This window comes from Pelodiscus sinensis, chromosome 7 (assembly GCF_052426305.1).
Source record: "Pelodiscus sinensis isolate ZL-2025 chromosome 7, ASM5242630v1, whole genome shotgun sequence".
In the NCBI taxonomy this organism is placed as follows: domain Eukaryota; kingdom Metazoa; phylum Chordata; order Testudines; family Trionychidae; genus Pelodiscus; species Pelodiscus sinensis.
In genome coordinates this window covers 60,147,201-60,173,317 of record NC_143058.1, presented here as the reverse complement: position 1 = coordinate 60,173,317, position 26,117 = coordinate 60,147,201, and the positions used below count along the sequence as shown (strand labels likewise).

Below are 26,117 nucleotides of genomic sequence, written 5' to 3'. Positions count from 1 at the left end.
TTTCAAAGTCCAGCTGGAGGAAAGGCTTGCTTTTGGAAGACCTCTCTTTAAAGACTAGATGGCCATAAAACACGACCATGCGCAAGGCAAGAAGCTGCATCTAGCAGTGTTGATGGGTTATGCTGTCATTGCTGGCAGGATTCATGTTCCTTTCCCCTTTTTCCAGATGCCAGCTCACTTCTCTCTCCACCATAAAGACACACCCTGCAGAATGCTCCCAAGGATAACAGGAGAAGCACAAGCAATGACTCATGCTTTGGGCCTCGAGGCAGAAAGAAAAGTATTGCAGCCAACAGATATTAGCAGAACCACGCCCTGCCTCTGATCTGTGTCCAGAGGGCTTAGTGATTTTTGAGTCTCTTTGTCAAGGGGTAGGTGCACAGTTTGTGAAGCCTGAGAGTGCTGTGTTGTCCCTCAGTCTCCTGGAACATGAGACCACCTCTCACCTTCCTCAAAGAGGGCTTGCAGATAGCATATGCAACGCGATGTGCACTGTCAGACACGCTTTACCTCAAAACATAGGACGGTCTCAGCAAACATGGGTAGCCCACGGAGTCTGCAAATTCAACAGCATCTTTCTAAAGGATGGAGAAAGGAGAAACATACCATGAGCAACTATATACTTTTTTAAAATACTTGCATTGAAAACTTAGACCTGTTCCCACAGCCTGCAGTGAATTGCCGTTCTCTCGTTCTATTTCTCCCGCTCTTCCCAATCTACACCGTTGTGAGAAAATCTGATGGCATCCCACTATAGGGTGTGAAGAAGCCATCCAGATAAACTCAGGTCTACTTTAGAGTCTTCTTGTTGCTGCAGAGAGGCAGAAATCCTCAAAAGTTTTGGAGCTACCATGGCATCTGCTGTGTCAGCCCTCCGGCTCTCAGTGAAGAGAGTTGGTCTAGGGACAAGGGGGAACTGTTGAGAAGTTCCTACCGATGCCCTGACCACGTTCAGCTACCATAACATTTGTAGGGAGAGGGCCATGGGCAGCTCAGGATAAGTCAGAGCAGCCCTGTGGTTGCTCTAATTTGTGCCAGGGAGTTGCCCCAGAACTCAGGATCAGGAGCATGTAAAGGTGGTTTAAAGTCACCTTCCCCTCCCATCTCCATCGCCATCCTTCCATCTTCCTTACAGTACAGCTTGACCAGACTGGAAGATTGGGGCTGCAGTGTAAGCCTCCGTCCACAGCATGACAGAAAGTGGGACTGAAGCAGTAGGGTGCCTCCTGAACCCAGAGGCAATGCTGCTAAAGCATGGTAAAATAACCTGTAAGCTATGCCGCTCAAGGAGAACATCCTAAAAACAATCCTTCCCTGTCATCCTCCCCAACATACCAAACTGCTAACTGCCTTCCAGGGGGCCTGAGCCACATTCAGCTCATCCAGAACAGCCGAGAATACGGAGCGGTCTTCTGCTCGGTCAATCTGCATGGGGTTAGTGCCCATGATCTTAACTCCGTTCTTGTACAATGGCACGGCCAGGTTATTGGGGATTTGCCCTCCGACGGAGATAATGCAGCCAGCACATTCCTGGGGGCAGAGAGAGGGAAAGAGTGGTCAGAGATAAAGCCATTGAACCATGTGTTACCTGTTGGTGGCATTTAAGGTCCATTAAGAGATTACTTTGCAATCTGCCCAGCTCACAGAGTTGTGTGTAGCTGGGAATAGTTTAAACTAGGCATTATGGGAGACATGGGTTCTATTCCCCTATCTGTCCCTGCCCTGTTGGGAGACAACGGGAAAGGCACTTCACCACCTTGTGCCTCAGTTTCTCCACCTGTAAAATGGGGCTAATGATAATTCCCTCTCTTGTGGTCCACTGATGAAAAGCACTAAACAAGAGCTAACGATCAATGATCAGTTTTAGACTTCGTTATGTAACATAATCCGACATTTGCCTCTTAACCCCAATGGTTTTAATGTCTCCCTAGCAAACATCAGACAGACCATGTTGACACTGCAAAGAACCCAATCTAAAGTCTGTACTGTAGACACTAAACCAGCAAGCAATTTCAAATGTGTAGAGACAGTTATAGCAAGCAAATTAAGGTTACCCTGCTGGAGACTTCAGCATCACAATATAAAGGTGCCCTTAGGGGTCTGACTTCAGCTCATTAAAGGAATAAGTTTAAGAAATAAATCCTTTACCTACCCCCATTTTAACTGCCTCTCCCCAAAATTCATTAATCCCCCTTTCACTTAACTACAGCCACTTCATCAGGAGGAGTGACAACAAGGAAATGAGGCAGCAACCAAATAACGAAGTCAGGGCAGCGAGGAGGTCTTAGCTTTACACAGAACTCCAGCCCCAACTTTCGCTTTCATTCAGACTCCAGCTCCAATGCCAGGGGCCACCCCAAAATGTCCCAGACCCGACAGGGAAAAGCACGGCTCCTGTCAGCGTCCCCTGGGTCAGAGTCTATCCCAAGAAGTCTAAAGTCAGACTCACAAAGAATAACTATCGCATTGGGGGGAATTTACAGATGAGCCAGACTTCAATAGAAACACATTATTCTCTGCCTGTGTGTTTTCTGACCTTAGGTGCTAATTACCAAAGCTATTTGTGTTTAAATGAGCATTTGCTCCCTCCTCACCCATCTCTTTGATCCTGCAGTTAATATGTGTTGTGTTTCATCAGTGTCATTTCCTTGGCAGTCTGATTCCTCCCCCCACGTTCAGAACTCCAGTTTTGGTTAAGTAACTAAGGGTGCATCTACACTGCACCGTTATTTCGAGATCACTAGCGTTATATCAAAATAACAACGTGAGCATCTACACAGCCAGTCCGTTATTTTGCCATAATTTCGAAATAACAGATGGCTTATTCCAACTTCTGTAAACCTCATTCTACGAGGATAACGCCTCTTCCGAAATAGCTATTTTGAAATAAGGCGCATGTAGACCCTCCACTGCTGCTATTTCGAAATAGCCTCTCACCAGGGCCATTCTAAGTTATTCCTCCCCAGTGTCTCTGGAGGGTCTAAATCAAGATATCATGTCTACATTAGAGAAGCCCGCCTTCGACTAATTTTGAGGCTTCCTTGTATTATAGACGTGCTATTTTGAAATAAGCTATTTCAGAATAAGTCCAGAAGAGCTTATTTCGAACTAGTTGTGCAGTGAGGACGTACCCTGAGAGTCTAGATGCTTAGTTAGATGAACCACATGCAAACTTTTCAAGAGAGCAGAACTGGGCTGGTAGTCTGAGGAGCAGAGTCACAATTAGCATCAGTCTGTCCAGGATCGATGCTTTTCAGCTACTTTTTTTTTATCAACACTTTAGAGGAAGTAGAAAGGAGCAAGAAGATAAATGGTTCCATCCTTGCCAGGAAAAGCCATTCTGAAGATGGACACAGATTGCATTTCCGTGAATGGTTTTTTCAAGAACAAGTAAACGGGACAATAGGTCTGATTGGCTTTTCTTCTTGCTTGTAATGTGGTTCCACCGGAAAATGGCCACGCTCCAATAACATCTTTAGAAACCTGCTGCCATGTGCAAAACAGCTCAGATCAACTCATTACGGACCGAAAAGAGAGCCGGGAAAAGGCCAAACCACAGCCACCGCCTGGGCTGCGGTTCCCAACATTGCTGAAGGGAGTTAGGCTGTCAACCCCCAACAAATTTCAACAAGGTTTCAGTGCATAATTCCCCATGGCTCAATTGAAAATCTCGTCTGGGAAGCCCACATTTGTGGACTATAAATCCAGGCTCTCCAGCGTTTCCATACTGGGACTGAGAATGACTCTGCCCCCATCCAGTCATGACCACTCTACAAACTACACTTCCCCCTCCCGATTTAGTAGGAAGGGCAGTGTGGTTACAGCCCCCCAACAGGTGTGTGACTCCCATCTTAAGAACACCTGCACTATATTATTGGCCCAATTCTTATTGCACATGCAGCAGTAACGTCATTTTAATTCCCTACCTCCTTCCACGCTGCCTGCCGGCTTACCACTTCCCAGCCCAACCCTTTGGAAACCATCCTGCACGTAACCCCTACTCAATAAGGCCTGAGGCTGCAAGCACTTCATCTCTTGGTAGCTGTAGGCATGGGAGTTGTTCAACATGCTTTAAGTATGTGCCTACGGGCTTGCAGATTTGGGAGCTAAGACTCAAAATGGCAAGGGCCGAGAAATTAATTTGAGCAATCGATGACTGTGCCACAAATTAAATCTGCTTACAAATATTGCACCATACGTCACCTTTGCAAACTCCCTTCATAGTTCTTTGGCATTATTGAGTGGTCTGCAAGGAACGGCAGCCATGCGTAAAATGGATCTAAAAGCTACTAGCTTTAGAGTACACTATAAGAACATAAGAACAGCCATAATGAACCAGACCAAAGGTCCATCTAGCCCAGTGTCCTGTCTGCCCACAGTTGCCAATGCCAGATGCCCCAGAGGGAGGGAACACAACAGGTAATCCTCACATGATCCCTCTCCTGTCACCCATTTCCAGGCAAACAGAAGCTAGGGACACCATTCCTACCCATCCTAGCTAATAGCCAGTGAGGGCCTAACCTCCATGAATCTATCTAGCTCTTTTTTGAACCCTGTTAAAGTCCTAGCCTTCACCACATCCTCCTTCAAGGGGTTCCACAGGTTGACTGTGTGGCCACCGCAGCCAAAGCCACTAGGGAGCCGAATTCGAGAAGTTGGGTCTGCATTAGGGGATTCTGTTGTTACATCTTCAATTTCTTGTTCTTTACCTCATGTTGGTAGATGTCCAGGATCCTCTCCAGGGACAGCTCCTCGAAGTACAGTCTGTCGCATTCATCAAAATCTGTGCTCACCGTCTCCGGGTTGCAGTTCACCACAACGGTCTTGTGGCCTAGCTGACGCAGCGTGCGGATGCTGGAGACAGCACACCAGTCAAACTCCACACTGCTCCCTGTCAGGAGGACAAAGGCAGAAGAATAAGTGGGAGAGGGTGGCAAGGAAGGAGCAGCAGCGGGATGCACAGACGTGCTTAAAGGAAAGAAACAAGATCACTTGTCAGGTCAGTCCAAGAAATCTAACTGCTTTGCATGGCAATGGTAAGACCCCTTAACTATAAGTTCTCATGCGTACCATGTGCATTGGCTCAGCTGCTCTGGGAAGATAGCCTCCCATCCTGTCTGACTGCACACAGGTACGCTTGTCTGTCGCAACCTGCCCACCGCTGCCGTTTTCCAACACACACATTTTCTCCTGGAGAGAGCGCTTAAGCCAAGAGGCAGAAGCTGAGAGGTGCCTGACCTCACTGGATCCAGCCCCTGAGGCTCAGACACACACACACACCCAGCATTAGGGAGCCCGCGCTGACGCTCATGCCTCCCTGCCGCCCCACCACTGGGCTGTAGCACACAAAATGTACCAGGCTGGGCCCCCCTAGACTGATGCGTGATGGGAAGGTGGGGAGTGGATTTCCCTTTCTCAGTCAGGGGTCACAACAGTGAGGGTTTGTTTGGGGGGGCGGGGGTTGCGTCTTTGGTTTTGCTTTTTGCTTTCTGCGCGTCCCCCTCCTGATTTTCCTGTGGGTCAGCAGCCTCTAGCTCAAAAAATGTCCTCACCCCGGCTTATATCTCCAGAGGTACTGTCTGAAAGGAAAGCCATAGGATAAGAAGAGCGCGTGTTTGTTCCCTACCCTCTAGGCTTTCAACCTTTTTTCATTTCTGAACCCCTGAGACATTTCTAAGGGAGATACAGACCCCTTTGGAAATCACAGATATCCTTTGCAGACCCTCCCCCCACCCACCCACCCACCCACATACATCCTACAGCTTGAAAACCACTGGTCTAGAGAGCAGTACACTGTTAATTTACATGTTGTTTAGTTAACAGAGTGTCGGCCAGATTTTCCATTGGCTTGCAATGTACAGAGTCAAATTAGAATAGGGACATTGAACAGCAACTCTGCCCTTACTTTGCCATGGTGACTAAATGACTAAATAAGATGCAGGTCAGGGAAGAATCAGACCCGTGGTGTCCATTATCTTATATTACATTTGTTTCTCAGCTATGTTGTACCAGTGGATAATCATAAACAGAGAATGAGGTGTCTTCAGATGTAAGGGAGATTAGATTATTATGGTTATGAGCTGTTAAAAAAGAGCTGAGACTCAACCCGAGTTACACGATCGTTAACTATCTGTGCGGTTATTGCGTATAATTGTGTTACAAGTTCTGATTGAAATTCAACCTGCACAGAGTTGCTCTTTCCACACTATCTAGTAACACACAGGTCACTTACTAACTGACACACAATTAATTTCCAAGTTCCTGTCGAGCTAGAATCTTGAGTCTACTGCATGTTTCATTCATGCATTTTGAGATGCTGAATACAGAAAAAAAAAAAAACCCAAAATTGGAAATGGCCCTTCCCAGTAGAGGTCACCCAAATGTCATCAGCCATTTTAATTGAATTTCAATTATTCAAGTGTCCTTACATGTATATGAAACTCCAATTTTGAGACATGAACCTCATATGCCATCAGCATTGGATTTAAGCCTGGAAAATTGCAAAATGTGTGCAAGTATATGCCAGGCACATCCGGTAATTGCCATGTCCAGACTCAGGGGAAGTGTAGCCAATTAGTAATATTGATAATCACCCGTGAAGAGGTACATTAATGTAAGCAGGCCATAACTCCTGAGAAGTCAATGTATTTGCACCAGTTTACACCATACCTTAATTTGGCACCTTATATTTTATCAAAAAGATAAGAAGAAAAACCAAAAGCACAGATCGGTTTAGGATCAGGGGATGCTATTTAAAAATACACAATATGGCCTAGTAGTTTTTAATAACTCTTGAATCATTCATGTTGTCACAATTACCTTGCACAAAATAGGTCTACACTTCCTGAACATTTTTTCCCCATCACAAATGGCATTTATTTTAAAATAAACACTTGTGTATCAATAGTTTGATACAAAAATTAACTGAAAGCATTATCGACATTTCTTGTTACAAAAACAAAAGAAAAAAAACAATCAGCTGTCAGTAAGTAATTGTAGATTTTGTTAACGTGTTTAATGATTTTGAAAAGGTTTTGATTTAAAATTTCAATTTAAAGTATCGTAGAAATATGTGTGGGAAAAATAGGAGATTGGTCCATTTTGAATCAATTTGGAAATCATTCTGAAATTTTCACAACCGTGCCTTTCGCATTTCTTTGAGCGGTTCTAGTTTTGCAACTACAAGAATAGGGAGAAAGCTAGATGGGACTCACTAAATTGCAACTTCTCTTTGGTTTTACGAGGAACAGCATGTGAAACTTTGTATTCCTGTCTTCCAAGGATCACTAAGCAAGAAACTACTGCCTTAGCCATTGCATTAGGAAAACATATTCAGAAGCGCAAGTAATCATTTACTGTATCCCCATGCGACAGCCTCCTTTGCTTTTACAGGAGATGACCATGCGTTTTTCTAAAGGACAAAATATACCTGAAGAAGGTCAGACCCATGCTTTTTGTCCAAAATAATTACTTGTTCTAGGTGAACACTGCAAAATAGTATCCTCAAATATTTGCTTGAATTGGTCAACAGCCTTGCAGCCCTTTTGTGTTTACTTTCTGCTAATATGTTTACTGGCCCAAATGTTCACAAATTCAGCAAACAAGAGAGCTTATTCCTGGAGAATTAATTCTGATTTCATTCAGCTGAATATTCACATTGTAAACCTGATTTGAAGAGTTGTGATGTTCAAATCAGAGACTTGAAACATACTGTGTGACTTGCATGTCCGCACAAAACTAATCAACATTTGTCTGAATTTCAAATATTGAAGACTTTCAGCACACTTGTTGTGAGTGGCTTATAGACCAAATATTGCACGGCAAATTGTTTTGAAGAGCGAATCAAGGTTAAGAATTGCAAGCTGTTTGGGGACAGAAGAACAGAAGAAGTGGCAGGAATTACCACAGTGCACACTGCGAGTTATTGGCCCAGTTCAAAGAATTATAGGGAACAAGTATTTTCTTATTATTACTAGCATGACCTACTGAAACAGCGCACATACTCCTTCAAACACTAAGGGGCTGAACACTGTCACATATTACTGGCGGATGTGAATTCAAACTATCATAAGTGGCACCGCAATGAATTTGGACACAAGATACTAGATTCCAAGAACTCTACTGTTAGTTGCAACTAAGAAACAGAAAACAAAAAAAATCTCTCCTTTCACCTGAAGCAATCTCATTTCAGCTGAACAGATGCAAGAGGGCTCCTTTCTACTTCCAGGGCATGAAACGTGTTAGCAAATTGAAAAGGCAAGCTCTGTATTCGGAATCCACACGCTACACACTATGTCCTCGCATGTTCCGTTGCCATGTGAAAAAAGTATTAAATGAGCCACAAGAACCCAGGCAACTTCAGGGTGGAAGGAGGACAGATTTACCTATGTGGTATGGTCCACAACCCAGCACCATCATTCCATGGTCATCAAATTTTACGTCATTCTCCTAGGGAGGAAGGGAGAGAAGTCGTGAGGTGCTACCCAAACATCCCTGGCTCCGTATCGATGGGAACAAACCATTTCTAGCACTCAGCCCATATCCAAAAGCAAGACACCCAATGCTCAAGTCTGAGCTCATTTCCTGCAATGTCAATCAGGAGAAACCCCATTCAAGTCAATGGTGTTATACCTCAGTGAGATGAGGCCCTCACATTCAACTTGCCTTTATGGTTGCTGTACATCTATACGGTTTTGGAATAACCAAATGTCACTCCCATTGTGGAATGTCCGTTTCCCTCATGAATTATAATGATTTCCCACTAACAACAGCCTACCTGTAAAGGTGCAGGGAGAAGTCCCATGCAAGGCACCATACAACAAAACACCAGCGAGAACCTTCCTATGCTGTGGACAACGCAAAGTCCCTTTGCTTAAGAGCCCCAGGTGGATGTCTGTCTGTGCATGGCCTTTCACTCAAGGAAGCTCGCTACAAGGAGGAACCTTAAGGGAGAAGGTGGAAGAGAAAATCCTCTTGGATAAAGTCCTCAATGGAAGATGCGGAGGTGAAAAATAAGGCGGACTGTTAATGAGGATGGGGAAGGCTGGTTTGACAGCACATTGCAGTCACAGGCCAGGCTCCTGGGGAGCAAAAGTACTCTTCACTATTTTTGTAAGAGTTACATGACTGATTAAAACCAGGGCACCTACAAGTAGCCCTTAGTTTTCATAGAGATTTCCGTCATACAGGCTATTCAGCAGCCAATGGATTTGCCATGGCAGCCTAATTTCTAGGGGATGGGTTGACAGAATCACAAACCACCCAACAACATAGACCCCGATGGCTCCGTGGCTGGCAGATTCAACAGAGAAACCAAAAACTGAACGGCCACTTGGATAATACGGTACAGAATCTACCAACCGCCAGAGGGCCTAAGGTTTGAGGCACATTGATGGAGCATTGTGGGGAAATTGTCACTCTGGAGGTGAATGTTGTACCCATGCTGCCGTGAAACGCATTCTTCCCCTAAAGGCACCCGGTAAATGCTTGGGAAGAAGAATGCTTCAACCCTACTCAAACGGGACTATGCATAATGCCGTTTGAAACAATTACCAGCTGTGGAAAATGAGAATTGGCAGAAAGGTCTCTAGAGTCTAATGGAAAAAGAGAGAAACCCATTAGAAAATGCTGCGGCTGTACTGTAGCTCTTGACAGCCCTTACCTGTCCGTTGTATGTGACGTAGAGATAGTTTGTTACTGCAGGGTATTCTGCTGCCAGTGTGTCAATCTGTAAAGCAGGGAATTATGAATAAGAATGAAGGGCAACATTTTGTCTTTTGTTTCTCATTTTCCATTTCTCTCCACCTGCTTGCTTGCTGCTTTCTGGCCACACCCTCAGAGAAAGAGAAGGTAAACTAGCAGCTTTCACTGCCTGGCCTTTCATGTCTTTCGTTTCCTTCTCAGACTTCTTCCTCTAAGCTCCAGCTTCTGCTCTCCTGCCACATTGACCATGCATGCACGCTGCCAAGTACCTTTGGGGAAAGGCATCATGGTCCACAGACTTTTTCTATGGCAAATCCTTCCTCTCTTCCCTTCACCCTCCCTTTTCTTTCTAAATAGTTTTACTTCTCCTCTGCCGGTGAATATTGTGCTCCCAGCTGTTTCCTTAGCATAGGATGGAGGTGAATGCAGGTGAAGTGGAACACTTTATTAAAAACCTACCTGAGCATTCCTCTCAGCCTAGCTCCTCTACTGACAAGAGGAACTCTGAGCCGCTGACTCCAACTCTTGATACACCCTTCACTAGCAGTTCTTCTCTTGAGCTATGTTCAAACTCTCCCCACCAAGTTCACCGGCGAACTTTTCTGTTCTTATTGCTGATCTCTCCACTACTTCTGGAAGAATTGGTCCCTCTCACTTCCACAGTGCACACACCCACGCCGTTCTCCAGGAGCATCATGGCACCAATGGAGGTACTATTCACTAGCCGTTATTGTAATGTAGGCCTGCCCTTGGTTAGTGAAAGGTAGGGGAACCACACTGATTTTCTCCCAATATATTTCTTGTGGATAGCTATCCACCAGACACCATGGAGGAATAATTCTCAGAGGGGGAGTGGCTCACAATCTATTTGCATCAACCGTTTCCCTCTTGTGCTACACAGCATAGAGTTGGCCAACCATAAGTCATGTGCTCTTGTTAATGCTCCCTGAATGGACAGCTGAAACAGGAGTGCAATCAATATGGGAAAACAATAAAGCAACCTCTGGCATGAATTTTTATAGGCTGAAACTTTCTGGATTATCAAATGTTTTCATGACTCCCCACTGGCTACCCTTGTGAGCAATGAATAAGAGGACCTTCTGGTATTAGTACAAGATAAGTGTTGGCCGTGCATTGCTACTATTATTACTATTCATTTGTGACTCTAGGAGAAGCACGTGCTTTGCTGCTGCCAATGCAGCCGTCAGTGGAATGAACGTGGGAAGGGTACGAGGTGCGCAGATCAATTCAGCTGCTGTGCCAGGGCAGCCTAAGGAACGGATTGCAAGGCCTGGTGGCCCAGACCAGGTGAGGACAAGGACAAGGAGGGGATATTTGGTACTTGGGCAGGAGGGTGCAGAGGGGCCCTCTACGCACGTTCAAGAGCGTTCAATGATTTTTCTTTTTTCCTAAGGACAAAACCCAGCTGCAAGCACTTCAGTACCAGCCACCCTTAAAGGAAAGGCAATGGAACACCTACGAAAGCATTTATGACATGGTCATGAATACCAGATGAGCACATTAGGCTCGGTGCTATCACAATGAATACCAAATGAACCCGTAATGATGGGCCGTTTAAAATAAAGTATGACCCTCTAAAAAGTTACTATCAAGAGTGAAGGTGCTAGCCATGCTTTTCACGGTCACAAAGGGGTGGGTGCTCTCAGCCTTTCACGTTCCACTGCTGCTAAACAGCAGGGTTTCCGCCCCAGCCCCTCAGAAGCCGGGTATTGGGTCTCTCTCTCTGTGGGCTGAGAAAGGAAGCATATTCCCTCTCTCCTTCCATTCGTGCCACTTGCTGCATTAATGGCTGCGGAATTGGATTAAGAGCGGGGGGAGCGGGATATTTTGTTTCCACTCCCATCTGGGCCTAAACTCCTTTTTACTGCAGTGGCGCTGGGATTTCACCCCAAACCTTGCTTTCCGAGACTGTTCCTACCAGCCCGTTAAGTCCATGTCTCTTCCATCAACACAGGTCCCCAGACCTCAGAGCAGACATGCTTCATACGGTACCTGCTTCACCCATGGCTTTATGTTCTTCTTCAGCCTCAGCTCCCGGCTCTGGGCCTCCGTCACGCCAATGCATTTCCCGATCTGCTTGTCCGAGAAGCCGATCTGTTTGGCCCTCCTCATTATTTCTTCTGGAATGGAATCCCTGGGATTTAACAGAAAACATACATGGTCCTTCACAGCAACAGATGAGCATGTCTACCGGGCAGTACCCAGGAACTCCCCTGTGCTTGCAAAGAAGAGGGAGGAGAAAGGTTGGGCCCAGCTAACGCTAAGCCATTGAGTCCCCGTCCTACACACAAGAGACTACCTCTGTAGGTTGTCTGCATACAACGAGTGGATAATGCATATATGCACTTCTAGGGTGTTGGGGCTCAACCCCTTTCCTTTCAGCTGCCAAATTGTCATTCTGAGCTAAAGGGAAGCTCTCCTAGATGCGGCTAATAGATCAGCCACACAAAGCCAATCCAGGACAACCTGCACAACGCAGGTAAGGAATGGTCTTGTTTTTTCTCTCCATGACTATGAACAGAGCAGACACCTCACGAGTGTCTCCTCCTCGGCAGGATGAGGATATCCAAACTCTCCCACGCATGCCTCAGTCCTTTCCCAACTTCCCTTTGTTTTTCCTTTTGTTCCCATTGCATATTTTAAACCACAGAAATTGCCAGACTGAATCAGACTGAAAGTCTGTCTAGGCTGGAGTCCTGTCTCTGGCAGTGTTCAGCACAAGATGATCGAGAAAAAGACGCCAAGCACTTTGAAGGAGGCAGTTATGACGGAGCTGGAGTGCATGACTTATGAGGAGAGGCTGAGGGATTTGGGCTTGTTTAGTCTGCAGAAGAGAAGCTTGAAGGGGGGGGGGGAGGGAATTTGATAGCAGCCTTCAATTTCCTGAAGGGGGATTCCAAAGAGGATGGAGAAAGGCTGTTCTCAGTGGTGACTGATGGCAGAACAAGGAGCAATGGTCTCAAGTTGCAGTGGGGGAGGTCTAAGTTGGCTATTCAGAAAAACTATTTCATTAGGAGGGTGGTGAAGCACTGGGATGAGTTACCTAGGGAGGTGGTGGTGGAATCTCCATCTTTAGACGTTTTTAAGTCCTGGCTTGACAAAGCCCTGGCTGGGATGATTTAGTTGGGGTTGGTCCTGCTTTGAGCAGGGGGTTGGACTGAACGACTTCCTGTGGTCTCTTCCAATTCTATGACTCTATGATTCTATGGTAGACATTACTCACCAGTTGAATTTCCTCCTAACCCCATCAGTTCCTAATTGATTTATCCCTTGAAGCATGACAGTCTCTGTATCTTTAATCAGTTGCTCATCCTAGCTATTTCAATGGTGAGTCCTTAGCTAAACATTTAGCCTCAATGTTATCAAGTGGCAATGAGTTTCACAGGTTATGTTGAGGTAAACATTTCCGTCTATCAGCTTCAAATGTGTTCCTTTTCACCGAACTTCCCTTCCTCCTTGCATTATGAAAGGCGATAGAGAGGCATACCCAATTTACCTTTGCTATCCTATTCATTATTTCATCTTTAATTTCAACAAGAGTTCTTAGCACCCGCTAAGCTTAATTCTTGTCTTCCCATTTCTTCTTTTTTCACGCATCACATATTTTCACCAAATCCCCTATGCTGAACCGCACATCCACAGCTGAACGGAATGTGTCTTGCCAGCTCTCTTTTTCCATTTTTAATCTCCATTCCCATTTTTTCCTCCTCCATCAGCTTCTGTTTCTTTCTTTGCCTCTCCCTATTGCTATGGTAAAGTGTCTGTCTCTCTCTGTGGTTTGCAAGCTACCTTTTCAAAGCTACTCCTCTGCAGAACACAAAAAGCCTACCTACTTTTATCTACAGTTCTGCTTTCCATCTTCATTGCCAAGAGCATCTGTGCTTGCCCAACAAATCCATATTTTATATGCAAGCAAGCAGTGAATCAGGAAAGAGGAAATGATTAACACACAAGCGATTTTCCTAAATCAGAGCTTTTGAATTATGTCCTTGGCTTTGTGATGTTTTTAAATAAATATCAGTGTGTTATCTTAGGGAGAGGAGAGGGGACAGTCGCATTTACTAGAACGCTTCAGAAAGCAGACAGGTATTGGACTAGATTTGTCACTCCCACTGGTTTAAATAACAAGCCACCCAAATCACCCCCCTGGAGTTTGACCGATAAAAAAAAAGGTGAAAGTCCAATGAGAGTCAAGGCCTGTGGTTTGGATTCTAATCCTGATCAGACACTTAAGTATTTCAAAGGGAGCTCAACACCTAAGATCTGGTCAACAAAGCACTCCCTGTGTGATTTGCCATAGTCATATTGCACTTTCTCAGTTTCCCCGTCAGCAATGTGGTGATTACATGACATATCTTTCTCTTACGGGAGTTGGGATTGGATAGTTAATGTTTGCACAGCTTTTTAAACATGAAGGCTGTGTCTACATTGGCGCGATCTTGTGCCAAAGCAGCCACTTTTGCGCAAAAACATGCTGCCTGTCTACACTGGTGGGGAGTTCTTGCGCAAGAACACTGACATTCTAATGTGTGAAATCAGTGCTTCTTGCGCAAGAACTATGATGCTCCCACTCAGGAATAAGCCCCCTTGCACAACTGTTCTTGCACAAGAGGCCAGTGTAGACAGGCAGCATGAATTTCTTGCGCAAGAAAGCCCGATGGCTAAAATGGCCATCGGAGCTTTCTTGCGCAAAAGAGCATCTACACTGGCATGGATGCTTTTGCGCAAAAGCACATCTCTTGCGCAAAGGCACATGCCAGTGCAGATGCTCTCTTGCACAAATACTGTAATGCAAGAACTCTTGTGTTAAAGAGTATTTGCACAAGATCATGCCAATGAAGACGTAGCCGAAATGTCTGGTATAAATACTACACATTGGAGCAGTAGTGAGAAATATCTTCCATAGCAAAAATGGGGATTGGAGGGTCTGTCTTGCTGACAGAGGGTGAGTGCAGGTCTCTCTCCTTATATCCTTAAAAGTCTCCTAATACTCCTCTTTTTAAATCTCACTGTAGAACACTGTTGTCTCTTAGGCCAGGTCCACACTATAGGGGAAAGCGGGTTTAAGGTACGTAAAAAACATAGCTAGAATTAACATACCATAAGCCGAGCTTCACAACCGTCCACACAACGGGAGGTTAACGGGACAAATGCTCCCATCACCTTCCCTCAGGAGGAGTAGGAATTCCGGCATCAATGGGGTCGCTCTCAGCGTTTGATTTAGTGGGTCTTTACTAGACCCGCTAAATGGAACTCCAGAAGATCGATCGCTGCAGAGTCATTCTTCCAGGAAGAGAAGACGTGGTCTTAGTGTTAAAAAGAAAGGCCCTGATCCAACACCCCATTGACTCCCATTGAGTTTACTGGGGTTGGCTTTGATCCCATATCCATAGATAATTCCCGGGGAATGACCGAACACTGTGGCAAATCAATGGCCCAATTTCCCCTAAATTATCTACCTTCTCCAGTGCAATTCTCATTGGCTCACTTTGGCCTAGTTCCATTTGCTAAGCATCACCCCCTTGCTTTCAGCAGAAGGGCCAACTGTCAGATTATCTGTGTATGCCACTGCTAGATGCACGCTTAAGGCCCATTTTTGTGTACATAAACAGAAATTCTTGAGGCAGCAGGTTAATATTTCATGTGCCCAGGAAGCAGTACAGACACACAAGACTCGAAGGCTTTTCCAGAAGGGAAAAGAGCCAACAACATCTGTCTCTTCTCCTGCAAAAACAGACGGCCAGCCTCACCAGCAATTAGTGAGGACACAGCTGAGTTTGATTCTCCTCTTCCATTCTGTATTGCCTAAGTATGAGTGAGCGGACCTGACCCCAAGAAAATGAGCTGGCTGATGCGTGCTCTCTCTGCTGTCTCCAGAAGACACAGGCCTGGCTGCCATTTGATTACTGACAGAGAAAGGAAATTGCCTTCATTTACAGCTCACTTCAATGCAGCTTTTTTCTTTATCCCATCATAATTAAACCCCCAAAAAGCCTGTAAATCTGAAGACATGACTCATTAGCCTTGGGCTAGGGACTTAGACAAGGTTTGAACTCTTGGTCGTCAGACAAGAAGATGACTAATTTGGTAACAGGATTACGTGAGGGAATGGCTAATGTGCCGTACCTGTGGGGAATGAAATAGGATCTTTTCTTGCCATCTTTAGAGCACCATTTTGGGGGTCCTACTGCTGTGGGAGTAGTAATGAAAAGGGCTTTCTGTGTAGTTAATAAGCAAGAGGCCATAGGAGCATTGTGTCACACAGTGGCTATGTCTACACTCGCGGCTTCTTGCGCGAGTAATATGCAAATGAGGCTAAGCGTGGAATATTGCCGAGCCTCATTTGCATACCTAATGAGCCACCATTTTTTTCAGAAGAGGTTCTTGTGCAAGAAGGAGCATCTACACTGCCCCTTCTTGCGCAAGAAAAACCCTCTTGCGCAATGCCGTTACACCTATTACTTTTCAGGAAGAACGGCATTGCGCAAGAGGGTTTTTCTTGCACAAGAAGGGGCAGTGCAGACGCTCCTTCTCACGCAAGAGTCTCTTCTGAAAAAAACGGTGGATCATTAGGTATGCAAATGAGGCTGGGCGATAGTCCACGCTTAGCCTCACTTGCATATTACTCGCGCAAGAAGTCGCGAGTGTAGACATAGCCAGTGTGTTCAACAAGGCAGGATAAATGTGTTTTCCCATTACTTCATGCTTTAATGAGTGTATATAGTATACCAAGAAGAATTTGTTCACTGAGTGCCTTCTGAGAGAGACGAGGGTGAAATCCTCACACTATTCAAGTGAACAGAAATGTTGCTATTGACATCGCTGGAGGCATTTTTCCCCTAAGAATGGGCATCAATTCATACCCTGGATTAAAATACCTTCTCTCCCCACTTAACGGGAGGTGTCCAAATGAGAACTTCTCAAAAAGCCCCGAATCCAGATTCTCAGGAGGTGTAATGTGGCTCTTTGTCACACCAGGTGAGAGTCTAGCCCACTGCTTTTTATATGGGTTGAACTAGACCCTGAATCCAAATGGCTTTGGCCTTTAGGCATTTGGAAAGCCAGGTCGGGATCCACATTTTGCAGACTGCGTCATCTCTAAGCCAGACAGACACCGTTAGTTACGGATAGATTCTGTGTTAATAGAATCATAGGGCTGGAAGAGACCTTAGGAGGTCATCGAGTCCAGCCCCCTGCTCTAGGCAGGACCAATCCAACTAAATCAACCCAGCCAGGGCTTTGTGAAGCAGAGACTTAAACACCTCTAGGGATGGAGATTCCACCACCTCCCTAGGGAACCCATCCCAGTGCTTCACCGCCCACCTAGTGAAATAGCTTTTCCTAACATCCAACCTAGACCTCCCCCACTGTAACTTGAGACCATTGCTCCTTGTTCTGCATCTGTCACTACTGAGAACAGCCTCTCTCCAGCCTCTTTGGAACCTCCCATCAGGAAGTTGAAGGCTGCTATCGAATCCCCCCTCACTCTTCTCTTCTGCAGATAAACAAACCCAAATCCCTCAGCCACTCCTCGTAGGTCATGTGCTCCAGCCCCCTAAACATTTTGGTTGCCCTCCGCTGGACCCTCTCCAGTGCGCCTACATCCTTTCTATAGTGGGGGGCCCAAAACTGGATGCAATACTTCAGATGTGGCCTCACCAGAGCCGAATAAAGGGGAATAATCAATAATAATACAACTAAAGCTTAGCACTTACATATGAAATCTCATTTGAAGATCTCAAAGAGCTTGCTAAAGAGAGGTTAGACATATCATACCCACATTACAGATGGTGACACTGAGGCACAGACAGATTAAGGATGTGGTTTTGCAAACGTCCTCACCGTGGACACGTAGTTTCCTCCCACTCCCACACTGGGAAGCTCTCCCCTGCATTATCCCATCATTGATTGCAGTCCGTGGGAGCAGACTTAGGCCAATGCCGAGCACTTTGAAAAACCCCAAGCAATTTGGCTAAGATACTACAGTGAGTTAAAACCAGCATGAGATAGAATACGCAGGTTGGCTGCTGACTCCAAATCTGGTCACCCATCCATGGGATGTCATGGCCTCCCTTTTTACTGAGAGGTTTTTCTTATCACATAGATAAAGGGCAAAAACACTTCCAAAGATTAAACTCTTTCACCATTTTGTAACCAAACCCAAACAACAAAAGTCAAAGCAACATTGATTTTACCCTCTTATAACATCTTCTCCAATATTTTCTTTCGCCATATGACAGTTTGGGGCTTTGGAGCGTCATACCAGACAATCAGACTTTTTACGCACTGCCATAATAATTTAGGCTATGTCTACACTGCACTGCTCTTCTGGAAAAAGCCACGCAAATTGCAAACTGCAATTTGCATAGCTTTTTCTGCTTCTTTTTTCAGAAGAGGCTTTTCCCATCTACATGGGGCCAAATGTCAGAAAAAAACCCTTTTTTCAGAACATGCTTTCTTCCTCGTAAAACGAGGTTTATAGCGATGCCGAAAAAATGCATCTGCTCTTCCCAAAAAAATTTCGGAAGAACAGATGCGTTCCCTAGGCACAGCAGAGTTTTTCCAGGATACTTCCGGTATCCCGGAAAAACTCTGCAGTGTAGACATACCCTTAATGGTTAGGCAGTGCAGCTCTCTTCCCACAAAACTAAATCTCCTGTGCATTTTGCAGTTTATAAACCATAGAAGAACCCTTTGTCCGTTTTCTCTCCCGCTCTCTTGTCAGCTTACTGTGTGAATTTTCTGTTGTTGTTGTTGTTTAAAATTCTACCCTGTCATCTTGGAGACGCCATCCACTCGTGCTTCGTCTTCAATAATAAATGATAAAAGGAAATGGAATAAATTCCCCCTTAATGGGAAATTTTCACCTGGCGCCGAGAAACTGGGGAAATCTATTAACTGACTTGAGCAATGCCTGCAGCATTGCAATTACCCAGGGAGCCTGCATGCTTCAGTACGGGCCTCTCTTACACTTGACCGGCTTTCCTCTGATCCGCCAGCCCCTGAGTAATGCTAAACAAACGTGCCTGGAGGAAGCACCAGCTCTAATGTGAAAATCAGCCTGTGCAGTTATTGGAGAGCTTTGCAAATGGAGCTTGTGTCAAGGGGAGAATATGTGTAAAATTCCAAACTCAGACTGTGACAGGGAAGCAGATGGTATTTAAGTCCCAACTACATTGTCCCAGGCAGCGTTTGGCCAAGCCAGGACTTAAAACCTTTAGGGATGGAGATTCTACCCCCTTCCTAGGGAACCCATCCCAGTGCTTCACCAACCTCCTAGTGAAATAGGTTTTCCTAATATCCAACCTAGGCCTCCCCCACTGCAACTTGAGACCATTGCTCCTTGTTCTGCCATCTGTCACCACTGAGAACAGCCTCTCTCCAGCCTCTTTGGAACCTCCATTGAGGAAGTTGAAGGCTGCTCTCAAATCCCCCCTCATTCTTCTGTTCTGCAGACTAAATAAGCCCAAATCCCTCGGCTTCTCCTCATAAGTCATGTGCTCCAGCCCCCTCATCATTTTTGTTGCCCTCCACTGGACTTTCTCCAATGGGGCCACATCCTTTCTGTAATGGGGATGGGAGGGGCAGAATTGGATGCAATACTCCAAACATGGCCTCACCAGTGCCAAATGCAGAGGAATAATCACTTCCCTAGATCAGCTGGCAATGCTCTGATGGGACTTAATCATGTGGTTAAACTCTGCCCTACAAAAGGAACAGAACCCTGCCTAATGGCTTAGACACTAGTTAACGGGAAAACTGGGCTTGTCCCGGTTAGGAATCCTGCTACTTGATTTTAGGTTGGACTACTGGGCAAAAGGCACATTCCCTGCTGCCCACTTGCCAGTTCTGTTTCCTTGATTGTTTCTGACATTTCCCAGGACCTACAACAACCTGCAGTTACAAGCTTGAGATCAGTAAAAACCTTCCTTGCCTCTTTTCCCAAGGAGACAGGTAGTTACTTATGTTCCTCCCCAAAACACTCATGAGATGACCGGCAAAACTGTCAGGAATATTTAGGAAGACGTGAGACATAAGCCAACAAATATCACTGTCTCAACTATCACTCTCTGGATCTACATCTTGAAGGCTCAGCTCCCCGGCGCAATAACTCTCACTGATTTACGCAACGTGAAACCTCCCGTTATTTCCTTAGACCTACGTGGTTCCCATGTAGCTGATGAGCTGTGGGAGCAATGCAGACAAATACACAGCAAAGAAATGCATTGCTGTCACTATTTCAAAGGCCATCTTCTTCCCCCAGTGAAGAATCCATCTAGGGCACGGATGGACTGATACAATATGGACTTTTCTCTACAAAGCATGAAGAAACATAGAAGCAGAGTGCTTAAAAGGGTGCATGGAAGTGTGACAAGATGAGGATGCACGTCAAAGTAATGCAAGTATTCGGGGCTTTGGAGGAAAACGGGGTGTGGAGAAAGTAAATAAGGAAAAGTTATTTACTTGTTCCCATAACATAAGAACTAGTGGTCACCAAATTAAATTAATAGGTAGCAGGTGTACAACAAACAAAAGGAAGTTTTTCTTCACACAACGCACAGTTAACCTGTAGAACTCCTTGCCAGAGGATGTTGTGAAGACCAGGACTTTAACAGGGTTCAAAAAAGAGCTAGATAAATTAATGGAGGATAGGTTCATCAATGGCTATCAGCCAGGGTGGGCAGGAATGATGTCCTGAGCCTCTGTTTGTCAGCAGCTGGAAATGGACAACAGGGATCTCTTGATTCCCTGTTCTGTTCATTCCCTCTGGGGGCTCCTAGCATTGGCCAGTGTTGGCAGACAGGATACTGGGCTAGATGGACCTTTGGTATGACCCTCTATAGCAGTTCTTACAACTCATAGGGCTGCTGAATCAGCGTTCGTCATGCAGCAAAAACACACGTCACTTACTGAATCGAACATCTGCCCCACCGGTTCCATCCCTGCTGATGCAGTGTGAGAGGAAGGGCGCACACATGCGTCTGCGTTCATTCTCTCTCAATACTACCGCGGCTCTATTGGGGCCAACTCTTCAGTGGAGATCAATCAGTGAAGCAGCCTTGACCTTCAGGGAAGCTGTTTAAATATATACCCCAGCGAGGATGTGACCTCTCCCCTGTCACTGTTCCTCTGGGGTCCAGGTTAGGCACGTGTCTGCAAACTGCAACTCAAATCAATTTTTGAAGAGGTCACAGAAATCTGCTTTTTGACACCCACCCCGACTGAACATACTTTATTGATGGCCCTTTGATCTTTTTTTCCTTTTGCATGACTTGAGAGTCTGAAGGCTGGAGCCAAACATTAATTTCAGCAGATGTATTGTGCAGACACTTCTCTACCGAGTGTTTGGAAATCAAGTCATGCTTCCAGAAAGCCATTTTCAAAACACAAGGACATTCGCTGGGGAAAGGGAGTCTCGATAAATAATTTTCTGTTGACTTCCAGAGGCCACTGAACAAAGTCTCGTTAAAAACGCTGCTCTGAGGCTGGCCCTCTCTGCTGCCCAGCGTGCTAGTCTTTGTCTGGTTATGAGTCACAAGACCTACACTCAGAATCACCCTGTGTATGAGAAGATCTGCGTCACAGACAGCCACACTTGCTGATTTCCTCTGGCGAGACCTAGAGATGCCCAGAGACAAATCTTAAAAATCCCCAGGATCTCAGCACAAGTCCTGTATCAGCATGTTATCAAACAGTGATTTGTGTCCCTTTCCAAGTGAAATTAACCAAAGAGAGGGACAAGCCATGTGATGAGAGCCCAGATCTGGGATTTGGTTGACCTGGGTTTAATTCTTTGCTGTGACACAGAAGCCTTGTGTAACCTTGGGCACATCACTTAACCATGCAGCACCTCAGTTCTTCATCTGTAAAATGGTGCTCACAACATTTCCTCTCTCTCCTTTTGTCTGCCTTCACCATTTTGACACTAAGCTCCAGGGATACTGGGAGCCATCACACCAAACTGTAAGCCCAGTATAGGATTGAAATCACATCAATCCTGGGAGTGAGGCAGCAAAACCCAGTATGCCTAACTTGGGCATCTATGGAAATCTGCATGCAGCAAGATTTCTTATTGTGCGTATGTACAGCAACTAGCACAGTGGGACCCCAATCTGTTCACGTATTCGGTGCCGGATGGGATCAACACCATCACTTAGTTTGACCTCCTGTCTAAAACAGGCCATAAATTCTCCCTGAATTTATTTCTGTTTCAAGTTGGTTGGGCCCCACCAGGCCCTACTGAAATACCATATTCTAATAAAATGCCGTCGGAAATAAGGACGCCGAAAATACACCAGCTCCTGTGTATTGATGTTACCCGGGACTCACCCAGGCACTGTAAACTTCTTCTCTGTCCCAGCAATGCACAGGCACAAAACGGCACGGCCACTTTCTCCCACGAAACTTCCCAATTCTGGCATTTCAATTGAAAAACATAGCTGGGGTGGGCTTATTGCACATCACTGACCTCAGTGCTGGGACATTTCTCAGCGCCGAGAAACCACCCAAAATGCACTGGGGAACCATTCCAAGCAAAGGGCCAGGAGAAAATTGTCCCTTCTTTCTACTTATGAATAACTCAGGCAGCAGCTGATCTAAACAGGTGTCTGCGGACCTGTCGGCATCCCTTTGACAGTTCTGAGCATGTTGTCATCAGACAATATAAGCAGTCCGGTTGGTATGAACAGAGAACCAGATCCTTAGTGGATGTGAGTTGGTGTCACTCCTGCATCTGTGCTCATCTACACCGAATGTCAGGGGTCTGGTTGTTCAATCAGCTTTCCCTGCTCCGCTCAGCTGTGGGGTCAACGTGGGGTACTGTGAACGGCAGGCATTCATCAAGCAGTTAGGTACCCAGAATAGGATTTTCCAAGGAATTTAAATAATTTAGGAGCATGAGTCTCGTTCAAACTAGCTTGTACTCCAACATCCTTTAGGGACTCGTGAAAGTTTGCCCCTCAAGCTGCCATCAGATCTACCTTTAAAACCATTTGGCATATGCTGTTCCTATTAAATGGAGCCCACCATGGCCTCCGAGCGCCTCATGGGAAACAGATGAAAACTAATCACAACTCATGAAAAAGTGACATTGGAAACAGCGTGTTTAAAGAGAGAGAGACCCATTCAAGTGGGAGCTTTACATCACACAATCCCCACTGAGTGGAGACCAGATTTGCAGGTCTGGCAGGTCATGCGGAGTTTGGCTGTCTGCTCCCAAGCCATGGGACCCATGTGCTCAGAGGGTAGGGTGCTGGATGCGGTAACCACTGAGTGATGTTAAGGGACTGGTTCCCATCCGTTAGGATGGACGTTTCATCTGGGCCATTCTAGGCTTAAGGAAATGTTTCTTCTGCCTGCTCCTCTCAAAATACTGCCTGCACACAGCTTAGAGCCTTTGCTCCCTTTTCCCTCCACCTCCCAGTGTCTTGTTTTGCTGCCATTTGGGCTGAGGAGAGCCAAATCCATCTTGTTCCACTTTCTATCTCCTTCAGGGCAAGAAATGGCCAGAGGGGTCACTCTGGGGCCCCTTCCCCTACTTCCTTTCCCCCCTAGGACTGACGGGGGCTAAAAGGAGCTTCCTGTCATGTTGCAGGATATTTTGCTACAACCATCATAGCTACAATCTTCCTTCTCTGCAAACGAATACAGACTTGTTAGCACAGCACAATATTCATAGAATCATAAAACACTAGACTGGAAGGGACCTCGAGAGGTCATCAAGACCAGTCCCCTGCCCTCACGGCAGGACCAAGCACCGTCTAGATCATCCCTGACAGGTGTCTATCTAACCTACTCTTAAATATCTCCAGAGATGGGGATTCCACAACCTCCCTGGGCAATTTATTCCAGTGTTTAACCACCCTGACAGTTAGGAACTTTTTTCTAATGTCCAACCTAAACCTCCCTTGCTGCAGTTTAAGCCCATTGCTTCTTGTCCTATCCTCAGAGGCCAAGGAGAACAATTTTTCTCCCTCCTCCCTGTGACACCCTTTTAGATATCTGAAAACTGCTCTTGTGTCCCCTCTCAGTCTTCTCTTTTCTAAACTAAACAAGCCCAGTTCTTTTAACTTTCCCTCATAGCTCAAGTTTTCTAGATCTTTAATCATTTCTGTTGCTCTTCTCTGGACCTGCTCCAATTTCTCCACATCTTTCTTGAAATGTGGTGCCCAGAACTGGACACAATACTCCAGCTGAGGCCTAATCAGCGCAGAGTAGAGCAGAAGAATGACTCTCGTGTCTTGCTCACAACACACCACTGAATGCATCCCAGAATCATCTTTGCTTTTCTTGTAACAGTGTCACGCTGTTGGCTCATGTTTAACTTGTTGTCCACTATGATCCCTAGGGGCATGTCTACATTACCGGGGGTGGGGAGAGTTCGGAAAAATGGCCGGTTTTCTGTAAAAACTTCAATTACGTCCACACTTCAATCGCATTCTTTCAAAAGAAAATTGAAAGAACAGAGGGGTTTTTCTGGCATTGGTAATCCTCTTTCTACGAGGAAGAAGCCTTTTTGCGAAGAGCTCTTTTGGAAAAAGGCGTGTGTGGATGGGGAAGAGGAAATTCTTTCTGAAGAAGAGGAAAAAGAAAGAAACACAGGTGTCCTGGTGACTGCTCCATCCATAATAATCACAGCTTACATGCTAGAGAGCGTCCATTCAGTGTGGACACTATGGCTGCGTCTAGACTGCAAGCCTCTTTCAAAAGAGGCTTTTTCGAAAGAGAGCACTCAGGCAGTCTGGATGCTCTCTTTCGAAAAAGCACAGTTTGCATGACATAGCACCTTTTTTCAAAAGCACACTTTCGAAAAAAGGCGTTCTTCCTCCTAAAACGAGGTTTACTGTGGTTGAAAAAACCACCGCATTCTTTCAATTTAATTTCGAAAGAACATGATGGCAGTCTTGACACAGGGAAAGTTTTTTCTAAAAAAGGCCACTTTTTTTCAAAAAAACCCTGTAGTCTAGACCCTCCCCCAATCTTTCAAAAACTCAGATCGCTTTTTCAATGCGCTTTCGCAGTGTGGACGCTCTCTTTTGGAAGAAGTTTTTTCAGAAGTTCTCCGACAGAAAAGCTTCTTCTAAAAAATGAGGAGTAACATAAGTTCGAACCAAGGGGTTTGATTTGAATTAAAGCGTCCCGGAGCGCACTTCCTGGTTCGAATCAGCTGGCGAGTGGAATAACATGCGGGCGAGATTATGCTAATGAAGTGCAGGGTATTTAAATCCCCACTTCATTAGCAATTTCGGTTGGCTACATTTGTATCCCTAGCTCGAGCTAGGGAGCAAGTGTAGACATACCCTTCCAGAATAGCCACGTAAAGAGTTGTAGAGTCATACCTACATAAATATAGAGCTTGCTAATTCACCTGGGTTTGTAATACCTCGTGCCAGTTCTATTTCTGGTTTGCCAGCATTTCCTCCAAAATGATTATGTACAATTTGCAAACACTGACCTCTTGTAGCAGCATGGATAAGAAAGCAAGTCGTGCTGGTAAGCACAGAAGCAGGCCCAACCAAAGGGTTTGTGGGCCCCATGGTGGGATACTGGGAGCAGGGGCCCGGGCCTGTGGGATCCAAGGCAGGACCCTGGGAGCGAGGCCCTGGACCCAGCCAGTGGATGGTGAATACTCGGTGGTGGAATTCAGTAACACTTTTCTTTCCTGCTCTGCCACTAGATTTCCTCTATGACCTTGGGAAGGTCATTTGACTATGTGCCTAAGCTAGTTCATCTATATCGTAGGAGCAGTGATATTTACTTCACCTATCTCACAGAGACACAGTGAGATGTAATTAACTAATTGGTCAGATTTTCAGCTGACAGATATCAGTTTCAGCTCCGTTTGCTGAAATGGAGTGATGTTAATTTACATCCCGGGAGGATCTGATCCTCATCTGGACAGTGCTTTGCGATCCTGCATCTTCTAATTACAATTGTAGCCTGAGAAATGGTGGGGAAAACAAATTGGTTCTGTGTAAACACGGTAACTTTATATGCACAAGAGTGAGTTGTTTTTTAAATGAAACCAGTAAACAAATGAAACATGACATGGAAGTTAGAGAGGAATTACGCATGCTGGGTAATAATGGAGTTTTTTCTAAGTATTCTTCTCTCTTGCCTTCTCTGTGCCTTTATTTCTGCTTAGCTAGAATCCCAACTCATTTTCTGGGGGGAAACAAAAACTACTCAATTAAAAATGTACAGCTTGTCAAAGAAACAGAACTCACAGGAGGCAAAAGCAAATTTCTTAACAAACGTCTTGTGTGTTTCTACCAGTCTCTTGCTACAAGGGTTGTGAAGCATAAATTTCTGGCGCCCTCATGTGTTTCAACGTCAGTAGTGCAACATGGATCGTAGGCAGCAGAGCAGCTGATAATCACTCAGCAAGAAGCTTC

General features: G+C 45.5%; 1 protein-coding gene across 1 annotated transcript in view; it reads right to left on the bottom strand.

The window, feature by feature from the left end:
- CPS1 (carbamoyl-phosphate synthase 1) overlaps window positions 1-26,117 on the bottom strand; it is a 288,535-nt gene that overhangs the window by 32,512 nt on the left and 229,906 nt on the right. Inside the window, exons 23-28 of the mRNA XM_075933931.2 lie at window positions 11,716-11,857; window positions 9,662-9,727; window positions 8,385-8,448; window positions 4,710-4,891; window positions 1,336-1,530; window positions 511-578 (exon numbers count right to left, since the gene is read on the bottom strand). Coding sequence (XP_075790046.1) covers window positions 511-578; window positions 1,336-1,530; window positions 4,710-4,891; window positions 8,385-8,448; window positions 9,662-9,727; window positions 11,716-11,857 — 717 coding nt within the window. The remainder of the gene's footprint in view (window positions 1-510; window positions 579-1,335; window positions 1,531-4,709; window positions 4,892-8,384; window positions 8,449-9,661; window positions 9,728-11,715; window positions 11,858-26,117) is intronic.